This window comes from Manduca sexta, unplaced genomic scaffold (assembly GCF_014839805.1).
Source record: "Manduca sexta isolate Smith_Timp_Sample1 unplaced genomic scaffold, JHU_Msex_v1.0 HiC_scaffold_138, whole genome shotgun sequence".
Classification (NCBI taxonomy): Eukaryota; Metazoa; Arthropoda; class Insecta; order Lepidoptera; family Sphingidae; genus Manduca; species Manduca sexta.
Window position 1 is genome coordinate 1 of NW_023592238.1, and position 22,823 is coordinate 22,823.

Sequence of the window (22,823 nt, forward strand, 5' to 3'; positions counted from 1 at the left end):
AATTACGACGCGTCCTAAAGAAAGAGATGAAGTGATATCCCACATCGCGCCCACTTCTGTACATTACAATATTTTAAATATGAATTGCTCGCTCATTTTTAACCAATTTTATGCAGTTTTCGCAGCAGTGCTTCTTTTAGTATTATTAAACATTACATATAGAATAATGTACAAAATCAAGCATAGGCGGTCCCCTATTATATTATTTTCTATACTTAAGTGCACATGTTTTAAATACTAGAGAACAAAAGGGCTATTTAAGTGAACATTTAAAATAAAACAAATTTTCTGCTTTTATCAGAGTTTTTCATGTTATAATTTTCTTCTGACCTTATGGACTGCAGTCTCATGGTCATGGGGACCCATCAAAGAAGGCTGAAAGAAAAATAATTTTATTTCAATGTCTAACATTCGCACAAACATAAGAAGTCATTATAAATGAACAATTAAAACTGTATTCCATACTTTCATTCTTTATCCTAATGTTACAGTTTATCTTTATTTAAAAATTAAATTCCTTATACACATACTAAAATTATTTAATACTAGCTTCCGCCGCAGCTTCGCCCGCGTGGATTTCGGGTTTCAAAAATGGAGAAGGTGCTCAATTTGTCGGGATGTTTTTAATTTATGGTAGTATGCAGGTGGTCCGATTGTCCGGTCAGGGTCTGATGATGGGATCCTGGTGAAATCGAAGGAACTTTTAACCATTAAGGTTGCACACGAAATGACGGAAGCTTAAAAATGGAGTAACTTCTCCCGTTTTCCCAACATTTTCCATCACTGCTATGCTCCTATTAATTGTAGCGTGATGAAAAGTATACTATAACCAGCTCAGGAGTATGAAAAATAATTGTACCAAGTTAAGTTAAAATCCGTCGAGTAGTTTTTGTTTCTATAACGGTTATACAGACAGACAGACAAAAATTTTACTTATTTGAATTTTTGGCATCAGTATCGATCCCTAATCACCCCTGATAGTTATTTTGGAAATATATTTCATGTACAGAATTGACCTCTCTACAGATTTATTATAAGTATAGATATGCAAAAGTAGCTCAAAAATTGTCCATAACGAAAACATGCATTTTAAAGTAAAACAAAAGAAATAATATCGTGAAGCCAACCAAATAACTAATGATATATTAAATTTTGTGACTGTTCAATTTAGTCGGGTCCGCGATATCACTTTTGTTGAGTTTCAGAACGCGACATTACATTATTATATTCTGTGCTCCAACGCACACTGCTTTGATGTTAGGAACACACCTACATTGCTTAGACAACAGTGAACTTTATACAATAGCAATAAAGCTCAAATTGACTCTACGTATTAGTTAGAAAACGTTTGTATGGGAAATAGAAAAATGCTGTTTTGAGGATTTTCCCGGCAATTATTCGAATTTTTGTCACCTTTTAAACCTTCCCTAGACCTCCACGAATAATTCAAGACCAAGATAAGATAAATCCGTTCAGCCGTTCTCGAGTTTTAGCGAGACTAACGAACAGCAATTCATTTTTATATATATAGATATATATTTTTTTGGAAGTTAATAGCCCATTTTAAATTAACAGCATTATGATACTAATAATCATTTATTCTTCTCTAAACCAAATTATAAACAATAACATTTCTAGGTCTACAGAATAAATTAAACGATTCAGATGAACTATTCGACATTCCATCAAAATACACTAGTTCATACATAGGAGCTAGAATGGAGCGGGCATTAATTGGAAATGTGGATCATTACCAACAATATTCAGAAGTCCTACATGAACCTTTTATTAGATCAGGTAAGAAACATGAAAGCAGGCAAATCGCCCTGCAATAAATTGCAGAAAGGTAGTAATATCACAGGCTTTTAACTAAGTAACTGTAACTATTCTGAAGCATTTCAGTAGTCACTGTTAGCATTACAGTATGAATAACTTTATGTTAAATAATATACATTTGAGCCTGGCACGCTTAATACAACATTAATTAATGCTTCAAATCTTACCAGTTTAAGCCTAAGGGTATACATCTTAGGGGTCGTTCAAGTATTACGTAAGCACTATAGGCGAGGGCGGGCGTCTATGCTTTGCTTAATTTTAAGACATGGGACAGCGGCTCTAGGTGGCGATTTAGAGGAGAAAGATCGTTAAAAGAAGGACAAATCATAGCACTCGGGGAATGCCGATGCAGGGAGTTAATTCAAAAGTTTGCACGTGCGCGGTAAAAGGGGCTATGAAATCGCACTGTGCTACTACAGATAGGATCCACTTATTTACTTTTTCGCAATATGGCAACCCACTCATTGTCTATGTTTGAAAAGAAACTCATTTTTGGAATTTCCCAGAAATAATGTCTGCGTTTAGGTACTCGCTTAGAACCGAGTTGAGAAATTACCGCGCGCTACTCACTTGCCTAAATTTCTTTCGTCAACCAATTTTTGACGATTTGACGTATATATTATATACCTCAACTTATTCTGTTGAATACTGTGTCAATAAAGTTCGTTTAAATAAATATTATGTGAGTTAAACTCCTCCATCCTAAATCTATTTTATTTCTAAAATTATTATTGTCGCTCATGATTAATTAAAAAACAGAATACATTACAAGAAAAATGCATATAACAATGTTATATGTACGTTTATGTAAGCATGGGGGGAGGGGGTAAGAGCTTTGCTTATTTTTGCTGACAAGGGGTTCGGGGGTCAATAATTGTAATAAATCTTACGTAATACTTGAACGGCCCTTAACCAAAGTAGAATATCGCATTATTGCTCTGATGTTATTATATTTTGTAGTCCCAAGGTGCAAATATTAAACCATAATATTATTATAATTACAGCGTATGGTTCTACAAGTGAAACTGTTCCTCAGGCGTCCACGCCGGTGACACCAGTGTCACGCATTTTAGTTCGACCGACACGCAAGCAGAACGTATCTTTATTACGCGCCCTGCACACCTGTTTTGCATGGCAGTTCTATAGTATCGGTATATTAAAGTTTGTGTCTGACATGGTGGGTTTTGCTGGTCCACTCCTCCTTAACAAACTGGTCGCATTTGTTGAAGATGAAACTATCGATCAACACTTGGGGTAAGAGTGTTAAACATCAATACTGAAGTCTCTATTTCAATGTAAAATCTTTGGCTGTATTATAAATATTTATTCGAAAAAGATACAATATTAAAATCACTTAATAGTAGCGTATCAACACTGCAAGCATTTTCACACGGGCACCTCACGACCCTTACGCGAACACGTGCATTCTTCGGTCGATTTGAACGAATCCAGACATGCGCACTGCGAAAGCTTTAATTTAAACCCATTTGAAGAATCCTGTTCTATTGTACAGTTCACCTGTTATACCGGATCATATTCTATCCAGTATATTCTCAGTATACTCTCTTCATTCCAGGATATACATATCACCAACTTCTAGGCTAAATTATGATACATTTCTTTCAGATATGTATATGCATCAGGTCTGATGATTGCCACTCTAGTGTCTACTCTATTTATTGTGCATTTCAATTGGTTAATGTCAATTATTGGTCTTAAAATGCGTGGCGCAATCGTTTCAACAATACTCAGGAAGACGCTAAGTGTGACATCAACAACCCTTAGCACAAGCTTTTCTGTTGGTGAAATTACGAATTTTATGTCTACTGATACAGATAGGATTGTAAATTCGTGTCCAAGCTTTCATGCGCTTTGGAGTATTCCACTTCAGGTATATTGTTTATGTTTATAATATAAACAATGCATGGTCTTTGAATAGTAATAATTTAATTGACAAAGCATATTATATAATGAAAGATTTTTGGACGTTGCAGTTATTCATTACACTCTTCCTGTTATATCAACAAGTGGGCATATCAATTCTTTCCGGGGTAGCATTCTCAGTAGTGTTGATACCCATCAACAAATTTATTGCGAACAAAATCGGCGATCTCAGCACTCAGTTGATGAAACATAAAGACAACCGAGTGAGCCTTATCAGTGATCTATTGAAGGGGATTCGAACTGTTAAAATTCACGTGTGGGAAGATTATTTCATCAACAGGGTGTCAGGTACTACAATCATTTAATATAGATTTCAATAAGCAACATTTTATTTGTGGTTAAAATACATAGTAGCATTATATTGGAACAATAGAATTAATTTCCACTGAACTGATGTATAGAGGAACTAATCATCGCCCAAATGCTATTTATTATAATCAATGAAATCATAAAAATAGAGCAATTCAATGGCGAAGTAATGTTTACCAGCCAACTGACATAGAACATACATCGTTCAAGATCATCAGATCAGTTCAGAATTTCACTTTCTCTTTTTCTAAAAGCTGTAACCGAATACATAACAACTTCTCTTATACAGAATCCTTTGTGGTCAAAGAATTAATTACCTCTGACTAACCACAAGTTAGACGAGTATGAAATACTACAACACCCTATAATCTGAAATTATTAACATACATGACAGCGATTAAGAACGTAAATTAGCTTTGGAGAAATAGGTTCTTGATCAAACAGATTTGCGGTCGAAATACTAATAATTCCGAAAGCTAGCTTAGTGCAATCTAGTGACCACATTGAACGGAGTTTTTTCTCATTGTAGATGCGAGGAAAGACGAGATGCGTTACCTGCGCTGGCGCAAGTACCTGGACGCGGTGTGCGTGGTGCTGTGGGCCACCACGCCCGTGCTGGTGTCGGTGCTGACGCTCGGCACGCACGCACTCCGCAAGCAGCCGCTCGATGCGCCCATGGTAACTCTTCCATTGCCGTCATTACACTATGCTTGCACGAGTTTTGGTACCCGGAATGTTTTACTATTTCCGATTGTTTCCGGAATAAAAAGTAGCTAATACGTTAATTTCAGCTTGGTCGAACTTCATAGTCTAACTACATCCGTGACAAATTCAAGCAATGGCGCCCTTCGTCAGTGCAAAATACGGCGACCTCTTTTTAGGTCACAGTTGTTCTCATGAAACGTCTTCTTCTCCTCGAGCCGGCGACCCGTAGTGTTTCACCGCTATGCCACTGTATAGTTATGCCACTGCCTTCACGCGGTTATTTTTAACAAAATATACAAACATTTATGTTTTTTGCAGGTGTTTACTACTGTGGCCCTGATTAACATGCTCATAGCGCCGCTAAACGCCTTTCCTTGGGTACTCAACGGACTTACGGAAGCTTGGGTTTCAATAAAACGTATTCAGAAACTTTTGGATGTAGGTTCCATGCGCAAGATATTAGTTTAAATCTAAAGTTAAGTTCATTTTAAAAGTGAATACTTTTTTAAGCTTCCAGACATGGATATGGAGGTGTATTACGACAGAGTTAACACAAATCGCGATGAGGACAAAATTATTATATTCAAAAATGCTACTTTCTCTTGGGTGAATCCTTCCAAACAAAGGAAAAGTGTTAGTAAATCTAAGAAAAACAAAGGGAAGTCCAAAAAGAGGCTAACAAGGGTCAGTATTCAAAGAAGCGATTCGACATCGTCGTCCGAAGCCTTGGTGCAGGATGAGCCATTTTCCTTGAAAGATATATCGCTGGAAATTGGAAAAGGGGAGTTGGTTGGCATAACTGGACCTATTGGAAGTGGCAAAACATCATTATTACAAGCTATTATTGGAGAAATGTTGAAGAAAAGTGGTGACTTACAAATACCTGAGAGTCTTAATAGTAAGTGATTGCGACATTTTTTAATGTTAGATCTATATATTGCGGCGAAGATGTTTGGAAAATATTTATTTATATTACTTTCAGGTTTTGGTTATGTGTCACAAAAGCCGTGGTTAGTACGTGGTACGATCCGTGACAACATTCTATTTGGAAAACCATATGAGGAGGCCAAATTTAAAGCTGTCATTGATGCGTGCGCTCTCACAGGTGATATAATAATTCAAAATATATATTGTTTTGCTACATGAATACAATATGATACGTGATATGCAATTTCAGAGGATTTAAACATTTTGGGTTGGAACGCATATGTGGGTGAAGGTGGCTGCACTCTGAGTGGTGGTCAACGCGCCAGAATATCTCTTGCGCGGGCCGTGTACCAGGATAAAAAGGGTAAATTTGAACATTTTAATTAGTGCATATATATTGTTGTGGGAATGAATTACAATAACATATATAAATACGCGGTGTGTTGTGCGTAGTGTACCTGCTGGACGACGTGCTGTCGGGCGTGGACGGCGCGGTGGGCGCGCACATCCTGCAGCGCTGCGTGCTCGGGCTGCTGCGCCGCACCACGCGCGTGCTCGTCGCGCAGGCGCCGCGCGCGCTCGCCCGCGCCGCGCGCGTGCTCGTGCTGCAGCACGGGCGCCTCGTCAGGCAAGGTGACACTTCACATTGTGTTTATACTCATTGTCGGGCGTGGACGGCGCGGTGGGCGCGCACGTCCTGCAGCGCTGCGTGCTCGGGCTGCTGCGCCGCACCACGCGCGTGCTCGTCGCGCAGGCGCCGCGCGCGCTCGCCCGTGCTGCAGCACGGGCGCCTCGTCAGGCAAGGTGACACTTCACATTGTGTTTATACTCATTGTCGGGCGTGGACGGCGCGGTGGGCGCGCACGTCCTGCAGCGCTGCGTGCTCGGGCTGCTGCGCCGCACCACGCGCGTGCTCGTCGCGCAGGCGCCGCGCGCGCTCGCCCGCGCCGCGCGCGTGCTCGTGCTGCAGCACGGGCGCCTCGTCAGGCAAGGTGACACTTCACATTGTGTTTATACTCATTGTCGGGCGTGGACGGCGCGGTGGGCGCGCACGTCCTGCAGCGCTGCGTGCTCGGGCTGCTGCGCCGCACCACGCGCGTGCTCGTCGCGCAGGCGCCGCGCGCGCTCGCCCGCGCCGCGCGCGTGCTCGTGCTGCAGCACGGGCGCCTCGTCAGGCAAGGTGACACTTCACATTGTGTTTATACTCATTGTCGGGCGTGGACGGCGCGGTGGGCGCGCACGTCCTGCAGCGCTGCGTGCTCGGGCTGCTGCGCCGCACCACGCGCGTGCTCGTCGCGCAGGCGCCGCGCGCGCTCGCCCGCGCCGCGCGCGTGCTCGTGCTGCAGCACGGGCGCCTCGTCAGGCAAGGTGACACTTCACATTGTGTTTATACTCATTGTCGGGCGTGGACGGCGCGGTGGGCGCGCACGTCCTGCAGCGCTGCGTGCTCGGGCTGCTGCGCCGCACCACGCGCGTGCTCGTCGCGCAGGCGCCGCGCGCGCTCGCCCGCGCCGCGCGCGTGCTCGTGCTGCAGCACGGGCGCCTCGTCAGGCAAGGTGACACTTCACATTGTGTTTATACTCATTGTCGGGCGTGGACGGCGCGGTGGGCGCGCACGTCCTGCAGCGCTGCGTGCTCGGGCTGCTGCGCCGCACCACGCGCGTGCTCGTCGCGCAGGCGCCGCGCGCGCTCGCCCGCGCCGCGCGCGTGCTCGTGCTGCAGCACGGGCGCCTCGTCAGGCAAGGTGACACTTCACATTGTGTTTATACTCATTGTCGGGCGTGGACGGCGCGGTGGGCGCGCACGTCCTGCAGCGCTGCGTGCTCGGGCTGCTGCGCCGCACCACGCGCGTGCTCGTCGCGCAGGCGCCGCGCGCGCTCGCCCGCGCCGCGCGCGTGCTCGTGCTGCAGCACGGGCGCCTCGTCAGGCAAGGTGACACTTCACATTGTGTTTATACTCATTGTCGGGCGTGGACGGCGCGGTGGGCGCGCACGTCCTGCAGCGCTGCGTGCTCGGGCTGCTGCGCCGCACCACGCGCGTGCTCGTCGCGCAGGCGCCGCGCGCGCTCGCCCGCGCCGCGCGCGTGCTCGTGCTGCAGCACGGGCGCCTCGTCAGGCAAGGTGACACTTCACATTGTGTTTATACTCATTGTCGGGCGTGGACGGCGCGGTGGGCGCGCACGTCCTGCAACGCTACGTGCTCGGGCTGCTGCGCCGCACCACGCGCGTGCTCGTCGCGCAGGCGCCGCGCGCGCTCGCCCGCGCCGCGCGCGTGCTCGTGCTGCAGCACGGGCGCCTCGTCAGGCAAGGTGACACTTCACATTGTGTTTATACTCATTGTCGGGCGTGGACGGCGCGGTGGGCGCGCACGTCCTGCAGCGCTGCGTGCTCGGGCTGCTGCGCCGCACCACGCGCGTGCTCGTCGCGCAGGCGCCGCGCGCGCTCGCCCGCGCCGCGCGCGTGCTCGTGCTGCAGCACGGGCGCCTCGTCAGGCAAGGTGACACTTCACATTGTGTTTATACTCATTGTCGGGCGTGGACGGCGCGGTGGGCGCGCACGTCCTGCAGCGCTGCGTGCTCGGGCTGCTGCGCCGCACCACGCGCGTGCTCGTCGCGCAGGCGCCGCGCTCGCCCGCGCCGCGCGCGTGCTCGTGCTGCAGCACGGGCGCCTCGTCAGGCAAGGTGACACTTCACATTGTGTTTATACTCATTGTCGGGCGTGGACGGCGCGGTGGGCGCGCACGTCCTGCAGCACTACGTGCTCGGGCTGCTGCGCCGCACCACGCGCGTGCTCGTCGCGCAGGCGCCGCGCGCGCTCGCCCGCGCCGCGCGCGTGCTCGTGCTGCAGCACGGGCGCCTCGTCAGGCAAGGTGACACTTCACATTGTGTTTATACTCATTGTCGGGCGTGGACGGCGCGGTGGGCGCGCACGTCCTGCAGCGCTGCGTGCTCGGGCTGCTGCGCCGCACCACGCGCGTGCTCGTCGCGCAGGCGCCGCGCGCGCTCGCCCGCGCCGCGCGCGTGCTCGTGCTGCAGCACGGGCGCCTCGTCGAGCAAGGTGACACTTCACATTGTGTTTATACTCATTGTCGGGCGTGGACGGCGCGGTGGGCGCGCACGTCCTGCAGCGCTGCGTGCTCGGGCTGCTGCGCCGCACCACGCGCGTGCTCGTCGCGCAGGCGCCGCGCGCGCTCGCCCGCGCCGCGCGCGTGCTCGTGCTGCAGCACGGGCGCCTCGTCGAGCAAGGTGACACTTCACATTGTGTTTATACTCATTGTCGGGCGTGGACGGCGCGGTGGGCGCGCACGTCCTGCAGCGCTGCGTGCTCGGGCTGCTGCGCCGCACCACGCGCGTGCTCGTCGCGCAGGCGCCGCGCGCGCTCGCCCGCGCCGCGCGCGTGCTCGTGCTGCAGCACAGGCGCCTCGTCAGGCAAGGTGACACTACACATTATATTTATATTCATTGGCTATAGAATTCTACTTCAATTAAAAATATTTTAGCAAAAAAAAATTGACATATTGTACAAACATGTTTAATGTAGGTCCCCCGGAAATGGTCCTGAACGACATTGACGAGTTTTCCCGAGTGAAACTGAATCCATAGGAGAGGAACCACCGCGGCAACCAGATGAAGAACAGAAAGATCAAGACGATACACAGCAAAATGACCTTGAGGAAGATGTATGAAAAAATCGTATAATATTCACGAATTTATATTTCTTATTCTACAAATACGTATATAACTTGAATTGTTTTTTCAGGAAGCAATGTCCCAAGGGACTGTAAGCTCTTGGGTGATTGGACTTTACCTGAAGTCTGTCGGGATATTCCTCACCATAATCATAATACTCTCATTGATACTCATGCAACTGTCACAAAATTTCACATTCCTTTGGCTCACATTTTGGTTAAAGAATAGAACAAAAAATTCCACCACAGTAGATTCGGCTTTCATAGACGTGCCACACGAAAATATAACGGTTTTGGACCACGGAATGAACGTTTTGGACAATATTGCGCATGTTCTAGTAAATTCTACAATTAAAATTAATTGCCAATATGGGTATGTATAATGCAACCGTCAATGAACCAATCAACTCGACTCCCGTTTTGACTACGGTTCCACTATTTGCCAACGGCACACCAGTGTACAACGATGAGTTTTACTTAGAAGTATATTTTGGTTTGGCCGGCTTAAATTTGCTCGTGACGATCATGAGAGCCTTCTTGTTCGCGTATGGAGGAGTTCAAGCAGCATCAAAAATACATAGAGTTCTGCTAAAAGTTATTGTGAAGGTAATTTTATTTCATAATATGATCCATTTTTATAATAAATCAGATAGATCTGAAGTTACTTTTTCTATTTTTAGGCTAAAGTGAAATTTTTCGACGTGACGCCTATTGGGAGAATACTCAATCGTTTTCATCTGACACATACACTGTTGACGACTCTTTGCCCTTCATCTTAAACATACTGCTGGCACAATTCTTTGGACTTGTTGGTAAGTAAGCTTTTGACTTATGAAGTAAGTAGACACCTACTGTTCCTTTCGGGTGTTTAGTGTACCTATTACCTGATTCGATAGTGGTCATCGTACACACATTACCTAAAATTTGCTATAGTAGAGAGTAGAGACCCGTTTTGGGGCCAGCTGGATGACTAAAGGAATGAAGGAATGCAACACTTATCATTACTAGACAATATATTTGAATTATATACCAGTGTCATAAATGTGAAACATAATCTGTGAGTGCGAGATTTGTTTATGTTACTCTGTCGACAGCGACGATCGAGTAAATAAACGTGCGAGAAAATTAACGCGCGTAATCGGCGTTTTTGGGAGTGCGAGTTATAAATTTGTCACTGTTGACAGGTCGAACGGTTAACTTATTCACATACGTGGTGGTGAAGTTAGTCACATAGACTTTTACAGTGAGAGGGAATTGTAAAACGTAGTTCATTAGAAATTTGTGTTTGTTGACTTGTAGAGTTAAAGAAAAATAGCATCATGCTTTTTGCTTGGGGGATGCTTATTAGTGCTGGGGCTCAAGATTAATGTAATAACAATTCGAATCTTCGTGCAAGGGCCCGCAGTGCTTAAAATCCACTAAATGATCTCACGGACACTGAAGTTAGAAAAAGATATTGCCTTTCCTCAGTCAGTTTTACGTAGACTGCAGGCCCAGCGTCATGCCAGTACCTTGAGCTCTTTGTAATCGAGCAACCTTTTTATATAATTTTTAAGTCACTCCATACCTTTAGAATGTAGAAATTAATAATATTAACAAAAACTTAATAAGGCAAACAATATACCTATTTAATTTAATCGATTCATCACAAAGGCACTTGATACTGCCAACATAACAAAAAAAAACTAATGCGCATCACAGTGAGTAAACGTTATTCGATTCGACAACCATGTTTGTCACTCGCACTCACGAATAGTCGCGTTACACCGTGAGTAGCGTTTGCTCGATTTACGCGATGATAAAGTTACTCGATAGCTTATAAGGAACTCGCCCTAAGCACACTGTATCAAACCGATTATCTCTTTCCAACTCACACTAATAACTTGTGTGGGTGGATCATGAGAGGCATGATTTCTGTTTATTGCAGAGTTAATCATCATTTAGTCAATTTAAGTTTTCATTTAAGGTTCTAACTTGCTAATAGTACAAGACCTACATTAACGCTAGGGTTGTGACAATCAATATGTCTTATACATCTTAAAGTAACTAAAAAGATTTTTCATAAAATAAAACATTAAAATATTTACCATAATACATTCACATAGGAAATACACAACGAACATTACTCAATAAGAACCCCATTATCATAATATTGAATTCATCAGGTGCCATTGCGGTGACTTTGTATGGTATACCATGGTTGCTTGTGGGGGTGATACCATTGGTGTTCATCTACTATTGGCTGCAGAGGATATATCGCATCACATCGAGACAACTCAAAAGATTGCAAAGTGTCACCCTGTCGCCCGTATACTCACACTTCAATGACACACTCGAGGGTAAGTAAATCTATTAAATGAAATTACATTTTGATGAGTGGAGACCGGATTATATACAGTTGGATATATTCGCCATTGTCGCGAATTTTATCGGTGTTTGCATAAATCTAAAATCGTGGGATGGTCCATATTTTCACTATACTACACGATATTATATGTCGTAGTGAGTTTTCACTACGACATATAATATCGACATATAATATCTTTACTTGGTTATTTTTCTACATGACCGGTAAAGTATCACCGGTGTATATTTATTTTCCAGACAGTTATTCAATTATTGAAACACTTCTTTACTTCACTAACAATTTACTGCATAGTAACACTAGCGGAATACACAATGTGCTCGGTTCGAGCGTCCAAATAAGACTCGTACAAAAACTTCTACAAGATTCTGGTCGTCGTCGTTCGGCCGGTCCTTATATTGACAGCAGTCGACCTCCCTCTTCTAATACTTCCTCGATGTAATGATAGATGGCGCCACTATCGCTCCGGAAATTCACCAATTCAACGAATAACGAGGTGCTGCGGCGACACGGCCATTCTGAAATGCGATGCGTGCTCTGCATCGCTGGGTCATTCTCTTTCTGTAACAGAAACTCATTGCCAAGGTGTTTACTTCCACAGTACACCTCAGTCAATTTATTTGTAAGCAACATAGCTTTGGATATGGAACATGGGTTTCACGAGTAGTTTGTTCACTCCACGTGAACACAGGCAAACTTAAAGCTCACTCTTAGTGATGGCATATGGTAAGTTGTAAAAGACACAGCTCACTCCACGTGAGTACTGGTCAAATAAAATGTGATGAAATGTTGTATTTGCGCCAGCACGGCCATACCGACAGGCGGTGTAGCATGCTCTGCACCGACCTCGTTGATTCTCGTCAGTAGATTTTGATTCTGTAAGAATAGGAAGAACTTCCTCTTATTAGTACAACTGTGAGCAACCAATGTTGCTTATTTTGAAAGCATTATTGCTGTAAGGCCAGTACACAAAGACATCTTTGATGCACCATTTTATTAATTTAGAATCTGTGGTGAGCACATGTCTAATCACAGTTCCACAAGGCGTCCCAACGGTATCTCAGGGTTCACTTGTGGATACATCAAGGACCCGTGGTTAGCTCAAGGGTAACACATGATTTAGCTCAGAGGTACCACTCTCCAGATATTTTATTCTCGCAGATAATTGAAAAGTTCAGTACACAAAGACATCCCTAATGCACTGTTTTGTCAATTTAGAATCTGTGGTGTGCACATGTCTAATCACGGTTCCACAAGGCGTCCCAACGGTATCTCAGGGTTCACATGTGGATACATCAAGGACCCGTGGTTAGCACAAGGGTAACACATGACTTAGCTCAGAGGTACCACTCTCCAGATATTTTATTCTCGTAGATTATTGTAAAAGTGTAGTTGTAAGCATTATCAAAATAATAAATGAATAATTGAATTTTAACTCAAAGCAACTTGCGTTGTTTTGTCACAGTTGTTACATAAGCAGAACTGCTAAGAAAATCAATTTTGCAAGGTTAGTAGGTTCTCGGAGGTTGTCGCAGAGTTCTCGGAGGTTCTTCCCAATTTTGATGCTTGTACCCGCGCAGCCTGGAGCGCGTAGTTTTGCATCAGCACCCCCGAGGCGCGTACCCGCACCGCATGAGGCGCGTCTGCGCACGCCCTGAGTCGCGAACATATTTCTGCACACACAAAAAAAAAAAACAAAAAACAAAACAGCACCATCGTTTGGCCTATTCCGACCTCAATCTCATACATGTCGGACTTTCCAACCCCTCCCTTTTTTTTTTGTATTCTGAGACGAGCTTGCCGTTCGCCTGATGGTAAGCGATACGACCGCCCATAAACAGCAAAAACACCATCCAACACCTTGAATTACAAAGTATTGTTTGTCAACAGCAATTTTATTGCATCAGAAACAAATCTACCTACAAAGTAGATCGGATATCACTTCCAATAACACGTGGTAAAACTAATTCTACTTAGATTACGGGAAAATAACTTACCCTCAAATAAGTGTTTAATTAATGAATGAATTCCTCATAGCCGAATTTTGCCACAGTGGCCAATAATCCGGTAAGACGGCAATCAGACATGGCCGGAGAGTGACCAAGCCCGAGACCAACGGCTTTACGTGCTTTCCGGGGCACGGGGTTTTTACACTATTGACTACCCGACTCCGAGTTGCGACTAAAGTAATTTTCAAAATGGAAAAACTCCGTTACAATTATTTTTGGCTCGACCCGGGATTCGAATCCAGGACTTAGAGCAGTAGTCGTATTCGTACTGTGTACGCATTACAATTATGCTACGAAGGTAGTTAAATAAAATAAGGGTTATGGGTCATACGATACCACACTTTCCAGGCGTCGATAAATATACTCTGCGATAGACCAGTTAGCATCAACCGCCATTCGCCAGTCACGTAGTCACTTTCACCAAGACGCCTCCGTAGAATTTCCACACCATGCGCGGCACCCATACAGGCACGCTGTAGCAATTAGATCGCGGTACCCGCAGACATTTTATCATTCAAAGTTGTTTACACATAGCATGGTATGCTACATAGCGTAGGTATGTAGTGAACACAATCCAATTTTATGGGCATCGATTACTTATCCCAATTCTGATGTCGTAGTGAAAACTCTTTACTTGGTTATTTTTCTACATGACCGGTAAAGTATCACCGGTGTATATTTATTTTCCAGACAGTTATTCAATTATTGAAACACTTCTTTACTTCACTAACAATTTACTGCATAGTAACACTAGCGGAATACACAATGTGCTCGGTTCGAGCGTCCAAATAAGACTCGTACAAAAACTTCTACAAGATTCTGCTCGTCGTCGTTCGGCCGGTCCTTATATTGACAGCAGTCGACCTCCCTCCTCTTCTAATACTTCCTCGATGTAATGATAGATGGCGCCACTATCGCTCCGGAAATTCACCAATTCAACGAATAACGAGGTGCTGCGGCGACATATATTACTCCTACCTCATTAGGATAACTAATATTAAGTGAAATATAATGTTTCAATGCTGCAAATTAAGCCTATTAAAGTGGCTAACCTATAAAAAAACGGGGCGTGTGAACATTTGCCACAGACAATAAGTCTCGGCTTAAAACCTAAGTTAATAAACATTGCCCTACCCGGAAATCGAACACAAAATCTCAACATGATAGTCACACCACGTATGCAGTACATACAACCACGTCACCGCGACAATCTAGTCCTATTACGAACATTCATAAAAATATAAACAAATATAAAATTTATTTAATATGAAAATGATGTTATAGTGTATTGGTACGTAAAATTTTTATGCATATTTGGGTCGTTTTTAGTTTACATATAATCCGGTTTCTAGTGATGAGAATTTAGACTCCACTGGGCTCCTAAAAATTGTTTACCAATATTGTAGGAAGTGCATTATATGAAGCAGATACCTTTATGAGCGCAATCATTTTCCAAAGGGTGCCTGTGTCCTAGCACACAGAAAATGTAAATTTTATTAAAATTCATGTTTCCGTGACATATGAAACAATATCCACATTATAAAAAATTTAAACCACCAAAATAAAGATAACTTAAATATATCACATATGATTAACAGAAATATTGTTTTTATTTCTATGAAAGTATTATAATTTTCTATATGTACTATAATTTTCTAATAGATAGCTTTAAAATAAAACTATTTTGCGGATTTTATCGGGGTAATATTATATTACAATTTTGTTCGCCAGTTAAAAAGACTCGCGTAAACATAAGAAATCATTAATATATAGCTTCTAAAATACGGAAACCGCGTCGTTTTTGCTGGGGATAAGAGCTGACTGACAGGGTGGGTGGCCTCGACCGCAGGAGTGCAGACGCTGCGCGCGCTGGGCGCGGGCGCGCGCTGGGCGGAGCGCGGCGACGAGCTCGTGGCGGGCTGGCAGCGCGCGGCGCTCGCGGCCGCCGCGGCGGCGCAGTGGCTCGCGCTGCGCCTGCAGGCCGGCGCCGCCGCGCTCGTCGCCGCCGCCGCGCTGCTCGCCGTGCTGCAGCGCGCCGTGCACGTCGCCGACCCCGGTAACCGATTCAATGTTATATTCACTGCATAATGTTCACGACGGTCTAGTTGAGAATGGAACCTCTGACTTTTGAAATTATGTGTGTATTGGTTATCAATTATCGACCACTTTAACGGTAAAGGAAAAACATCGTGAGGAATCCCACTAGAGAATTCTTCAAAACAATTTCGAAGTTATGTGAAGTCTGCCATTCTGCACTAGGTCAGAATGGTAGATAAATACTAAATCCTCTTAGTATTAGAGTAGGCCCTGACTCAGGAGTGAACAGTAGGTATATAATACAGGGTTGGTATTATTATTATTAAATTATTATATATAATGTTCTTCATTGAATCTCAGCAGACAATTTTTATAAGGTTTCTCACAATATAAAAATTAAACTATAATATACTAAATTTAATTAAATCAATATTAAATATGATATCAATTGTATTTTTATTGTAGGATTGGTGGGCCTCGCCATCTCTTACGCATTATCATTGACATCAATGTTGAGCAACGTTCTTAACGCATTTACGGAAACGGAAAGAGAAATGATAGCTGTGGAACGAGTCGGAGAGTATATTAGACAGGTAACGTAAACTAACAAAACCACGAAAGATAGTGTCCACTTAGACAAATGTGTCCTTGATCTAACAATTAAGATGATAGTAACTATAGGTTTCGCGCGCTGGGTGGGTACAAGATACTCGCAGCAATAATAAAGTACATCTAAAATATGCACGTGTGGTCTTTTTATGCTTTATTTAGGCAGGTGCACAACTTAGCAATTATTTAACACTAGCTTTTGCGCGCGGCTTCGCTGGCTTGTAAGAGTTAACCGGGATAAAAGTTCTGCTATACATTTTCTCGAGATAGAAAGTAGCCTATGTTTTCAAACTATCTCCATTCCAAATTTCATCGAAAACTGTTGGGTAGTTTCCAAGTTTATGGGGTTTGGACAGGCAGTTAGATGCGGCGAGGGACTTTGTTTTCAGCTTTATATATACTTTTACCATAAATTTTACAATGGCACAATATGAAACAATATTAAACTATTTTACTATCGTATCACAGCGACCAGAGAAAAATTACCGAAAGTTATATAATCATAAAGATAACATAATTTCTCACTATAAATAATTAAACTAATAAAGTTATTAATGCGAACATATTATATATTTTAAGGTCGAAACGGAAAAATAGATGGGAATCCACCACCATACGGATGGCCGTTTCAAGGTGTTATAGAATTCGAAGATGTCTATCTCAATTACAGGTATAAAAATATTTAAAAATCAAGTTATATATTTACCAAACCATAGAATAAAATAAATTTTAATGATTCTAAGTAATTGAACAATAACAAAATCTAAATATTCAATGAGTGCATACCAGTTTTGACAGATTCTTTTATTACATTTTCTGTTGCTTTTTCTATGGCAGTGTATGAAAGTATATAATATTTCTGAATAGTGATAGAGAAGGCAGTTCACCCGCGCTATGTGGCGTGACGTTCTCGAGCTGGCCGGGCGAGAAGCTGGGCGTGGTCGGCCGCACGGGCGCCGGCAAGAGCTCGCTGCTGCACGCGCTGCTGCGCCTGCGCGCCCCCTCCGCCGGCCGCGTCCTCGTCGACGGCGTCGATGTCGCCACACTACATCTACATGCACTGAGGTCGGTCCATGTTTCAATCGAAACTATAATAAATTCTGTTATCGAGAAAGTTTAAACCGGACTACCTACTAATATGATGATTAATGCCTAGAAAAATCTAATTTAAACAACGAAATAATTAGAACCGAAGTTTATTAATTATGAAGCAAACTTTTAGTTTGAAATATTTTGTGATAATTTTCAGATCACGCATAGCGGTGGTCCCGCAGGAGCCGTTCATATTCTCGGGCAGCATTCGCGATAACGTTGACCCGTTGCGGCAGTACCTGGACGCGGAGGTGACACGCGCGCTAGAGGCGTGCGGCGCGTGGGGCGCGGTGCGTGCGCGCGGCGGGCTGGCGGCGGGCGCGCGGGACCTGTCGCGCGGCACGGCGCAGCTGCTGTGTCTCGCGCGCGCGCAGCTGCAGCGCGCCAAGGTACTGTACACCGCACATGCGTGACGCGTGATACGTGACACACTCACAGCATTAAGCGAGCGTGGGGCGCGGTGAGGGCGCGCCATGACCACAGATGTAACAACACGGGCTAAGCGGACATTACATAAAAATTATTACATATATCTATTTTTCGTTTTGTTCGTTCCCTTAAGTGAGCTCGATCAAAAATATATAAATATTATTTTTATTTGCATAGATACTCCTCGTCGACGAGGCGACAGCGAATTTGGACCACGAAGCAGAGAGATTGATCTTAGACACAATCCGTTGTTCGTTCGGCGGGTCAACAGTAGTGTTCGTGGCGCACAGGATGACCGGCGTGCTGGAGTGCTCGCGCGTGCTCGTGCTGGGCGGCGGGAAGGTGCTGGAGCTGCGCACGCCCGACGACGCGCTCGCAGACCACGGCTCGCATCTTTACAGTCTAGTGTTCGGCTCATAAACGATACGTATATTATTAACTAAGGTATTAACATATTCCATATTATATAATGCTTGCAAATATAATGTACAATACGTGTAAATTATGTTTTCCATTTTTGCTAATTTGTTGCTATGTATTTAAGTATGCCAAAATAAAAATATACAGCTTGAATGTATAATATTATGGTTACACACATTTAGGAGTGATATTGAAATGGAAACTAAAATAATGTGATAATTCGTAAAACTTATTTATGGTTACACTTTGCTTATATGAGAGGTTGTACTTGACGATTTTGTTTTTTTTTTTTTATTTAGTATGTAATTATTTTTGTAGCTGACATTTAATATTTTTACATTTCGAAGGTCAAAAAATAATTATAAATCGTTTTTTTTTGTTACGAGCACGGCAAACTGACCCCACTGATGGTAAGTGGAGTGGGATCCAATAAAATGTCGATTGACGAGAGGTGATTATCAGTCGACAGACACTACAATTATTCTGGCCTGTCCAGCATAATTGTGACGACTGTCGTCGAAGGCGCTTCATCTGTCATCTCATCATACACAGGCTGATCACAGAAAATGACACACTTACATGGGCCACTGTTGTGGGTTTTAACACCTTGTGTACGTTGGTCGTTATCCGGATGGATATAAAATATATCCTACCACCTGGTAGTAACCGCTGGTGTGATTAATATGCATAATGTAATAATTTTGGTTATAATTTAACATGATATTTATTATTCGTTAAGGTTATCTCTCAATAGGTTGATGTAATGTTGCTATTTTCTATGCTAAGGTATGCAAACTTAATCCTTACTTTTTAAAGCAACGATAAAAAAAAAATTTATCACGGCAGATTTCGTCTCTATGTTGATAATTGACCAATTTGACCAGTCATTCATGTTTCCACTTAAACGATTGTATCGCGCATAATGGATTATTTATGTGATTTTTGTGAGTCAAGTAGTAAAATATCAGGTCACCATAAACTTATACAGATCATTTGTATAATGGATTGTATTATTGTGCATATGGGACCGTTTTCAATATAACGATCCCAATTTTAATCTCCGATAACATCCCGAGATTAAACCAATCCAAATATATCCCAATGTATAGTTGTAAGTATGTCAAATAAAATCTTAATGCCGATTGGTCTATTTTCGAGTTGGATTGGAAAAAGCTATTAAAATCTTTTATCGAAGTCAGTAGATAATGTATTTCGAGACTGATCTATGTAACTAGTCAATGGAAATCGGCGTCGTTATTTATAACTACTCGATATTAAAAGCTTGAATGGTAGTTAAAGTTGACATTTCCTGTCTTCATACTAAGACCTAGTTTTTCAATTATCTTATAATAATTATTCGTTGGAAAAAACATAACAACAACAAATAAATTGAATTGCAACTGTAACGATAAATAAATGAACCATTTGACCATTAACCCTTACTGTTTGCAATAAAAAACAAAGAGAAGTTGCAAAGATCGAAATTAGAGAAAACCTAAAATCCCCTAAAATTTTATACAAAATTGAAAGTAAGACTTATAGATCGCACACCTCTAGTCTTAGCTCTAACTGGTTCGTATACGAAGGGTTCATTGTCTGGGAAAATATTATCCTGCAACAGCGAGTTGCGAATATTGAGTTCAGAAGTTGCATTGCTAAAATTAGGTTTAAAACTATGATTACATAATTTATAATTTTATGTGTTTAGTATATGGCTGTGAGTGATTTGGTCATTTTCATTGATTTGACTTTTATAGTAGGTTTTTAAAATAGGCCAATATCATAGATGGATAGACGATGTACGTATATAATAATATAATATACTTAGTCGATTTACATAATTAATGTTATGTTAAAAACCATACAAGTTTATTTATTTGTTTGCACCAGGTTTTTGATGTTGGCGTAAAAGATTGAATATCTTGAGTCACATGTTATTGGTAAACGGATAGAACATAGAAAGCTTGGTAATGGCAATTATTAATACCTTTATAAAGATAACTGTAAAGCCCCGTAGCAATATAATTAAAGTGGGGCCCACCTGACATGAGAAATGCCTACTCAAATATATTTTTTCCAGCTACTATTTTTTACGCCACTGGATAACGAATGTGTAACGTAAAGATTTTTCATTGTGATGAGTCACAAGACACAACGAAATAACGAAAATATCATTTACGTATTTTAAATTAAAAAAACCATTTGCGACTCTTATTGATTAATTTGTTTAATCAATTTTATATAATATCTATAATATGATCGAAAATAAGCTATTTGTGTAATAAATTAATTATAATGTTGATAAGTAGATTTTATTATAATGACAAGAAGTATTTTTACATGCCTAATAATATAAATTATATTGGAAGATGTTAAATGTCTTATGTTGTAGGTATGAATAGTTAATAGTTTTAGTATTAGTTATTAGTCTCTTAATGATTAAATATTTTAATTAAAATTTATTTTACACATCTACATGTCTATTTTTTTTATTTTGAACATAAATAAGCAAAAGGTCAGTGTATCTCAAAGTGGGTAATAACGCTCTTTTATGGGCGTTTGTTTGTATATTTTCGTTAGTAAAGGTAATATGCAACCAAAGCCGGTACCACGTTTGCAATATTTCGTAAATTTTATAATTGCCGAGTTTACGGAAAAGCTGTGTGGTGTTTTGTTAGACTTTTTACCAGCGTGATCATTAACTAATTTTGCAGTATGATTGCTTTAGTCTATAGTTTAGTAATATTTACAGTATTAATATGACTGAGATCGATAATAGTGATAGCTTATAAAAATATTATCACTGAATCCCTCGGAACACGAAACTCTTGGGTTGGGCCAAATTTATTGAGTGACAGTGAATTCAGTACTAGTCCTACTAATATTATAAAAGCGAAAGTTTCTGAAGATGAATGTATGTTTGTTCCTCTTTCATGAAAAAACTACTGAACGGATTTGAATGAAACTACAGAAATATTGATTATACATCAGAATAACACATAGGCTACAATTTATTATGATTTTGTGTAATTTGGTCATAATATAACAGATAACTATACATATCAAGTAAGTCGGAAAAAAATTATCCCGAAAAGTAAAAAGCTAGTAAAATATATTTCTTTCAAAAACATCTGTTTTATAGAGTAGCACTGACTTTGAAGTTTGAATGTTGGAATATTAACTATCTAAATAATGTTGGACCCGTTGAATATTGTTCACTGCACGTCATTACGGTATGTTCCCTCCGGGAAGAGCGTGAGTGCAGTCCAACTGCTTGATTGTCGCAAAACAAGCTCGGCGGCGCTATCCGCTGGGCCTGCTGGCTTTGGTGTGTATAAAGATATTTTATTGAAAATTGAACAGGTAGTAATAAGGATGTAAGTTTTAACTTAGAGAAACGGAGATGATATAAGTACTAGGAAGATTTCGGGGGCTGGGATAATTTCAGGGGCACTAGCAAGTAATTGATTCTCAAAATGAACGGCTGATGAAATAAGTATGAGAATCTATGATGATAATCGTACTACAAAAGTAGCTAACAAACATAAACACGCGTATGATCATTTCCCTTTTCTGCATTCACCACCATCATGATCATATTTTGATTTTCTGATTGGTATCGCTATTCGAGGTTGGTGGGGTGGATTGCTACAGTTTGCATACATTACGCTCCATATAGTTTTTCCTAACAGGTACTACTTTTGATATCATTCATTTCTACGGCATGTGATTTGAGTTTACAGCATAACAAAGTTATTGGGCTTGGTAAATACAATAATAAAATTTGTTGAAATGCAACATAAGTCGACAATGTTTTTTTGTGAAACTGTGGAAATGTACGTAGGTATCCCTCATAGAGGAAAGCATCGTAATATGTACCTAAATGAATTATTTGGATGTTTGTTACTAATAAACACAGCAATTGCTTGACAAATTTGGTTGAAATTTGGCCCACTGATAGAGAATGTGCTGGATGAACATATTATACGCTACTATTTATCCCTAAATTACACAATGTGTCTTGTCCCAGGATAGCTCTGTACACAGCACAACTGATTATGTTTCTCCGACTGGGGAAGACATCGCTCATTTCTTTTTTCCAATTTTATCCCTTTCTTGCTGTATTTACGTACCATATTTGAATAAAACCGTTTCTGTAGTACTAATTACATAATATATCAGGGTACAAATTTTCATAGACCAATGTGCTCCATTTGCTATGTGAGAGTGTACAGTCAGCCACAAAATTAGCAGAACAATTCACAATTCTTGGTCGCCTTTAAAAACAATGGCTAAAACGTAGTGATTATATTCTCTTTGAACAATGGCGTCTTTCGGTCTGTGAAAAAATAAAGGATAAAAATATACTTACTTTATTTCATGCCTATTAACTTTATTAAATATAGTATAGAGATGTGTGTGTGCGCAGATTGGACGAGGCGGGCGGGTCGGTG

At 41.9% G+C, this 22,823-nt stretch overlaps 1 protein-coding gene across 1 annotated transcript; it reads left to right on the top strand.

Annotated features, from left to right (window-relative positions):
* Positions 1-1,638: 1,638 nt before the first annotated feature.
* Positions 1,639-20,844, top strand: LOC119191344 (multidrug resistance-associated protein 7-like; the record flags this gene model as incomplete). The annotated part of the gene is given in 24 exon segments (XM_037445246.1): positions 1,639-1,797; positions 2,841-3,090; positions 3,463-3,727; positions 3,831-4,068; positions 4,619-4,767; positions 5,113-5,232; positions 5,305-5,692; positions 5,777-5,899; positions 5,972-6,085; positions 6,175-6,354; positions 9,261-9,296; positions 9,299-9,399; positions 9,480-9,758; positions 9,760-10,014; positions 10,089-10,140; positions 10,143-10,220; positions 11,574-11,747; positions 15,632-15,838; positions 16,285-16,412; positions 17,008-17,017; positions 17,020-17,098; positions 17,296-17,493; positions 17,678-17,909; positions 18,127-20,844. Coding segments are annotated over 24 exon segments (4,058 nt in total), but the record flags the coding sequence as incomplete, so codon positions are not given.
* Between the last annotated feature and the right edge of the window lie 1,979 nt (positions 20,845-22,823).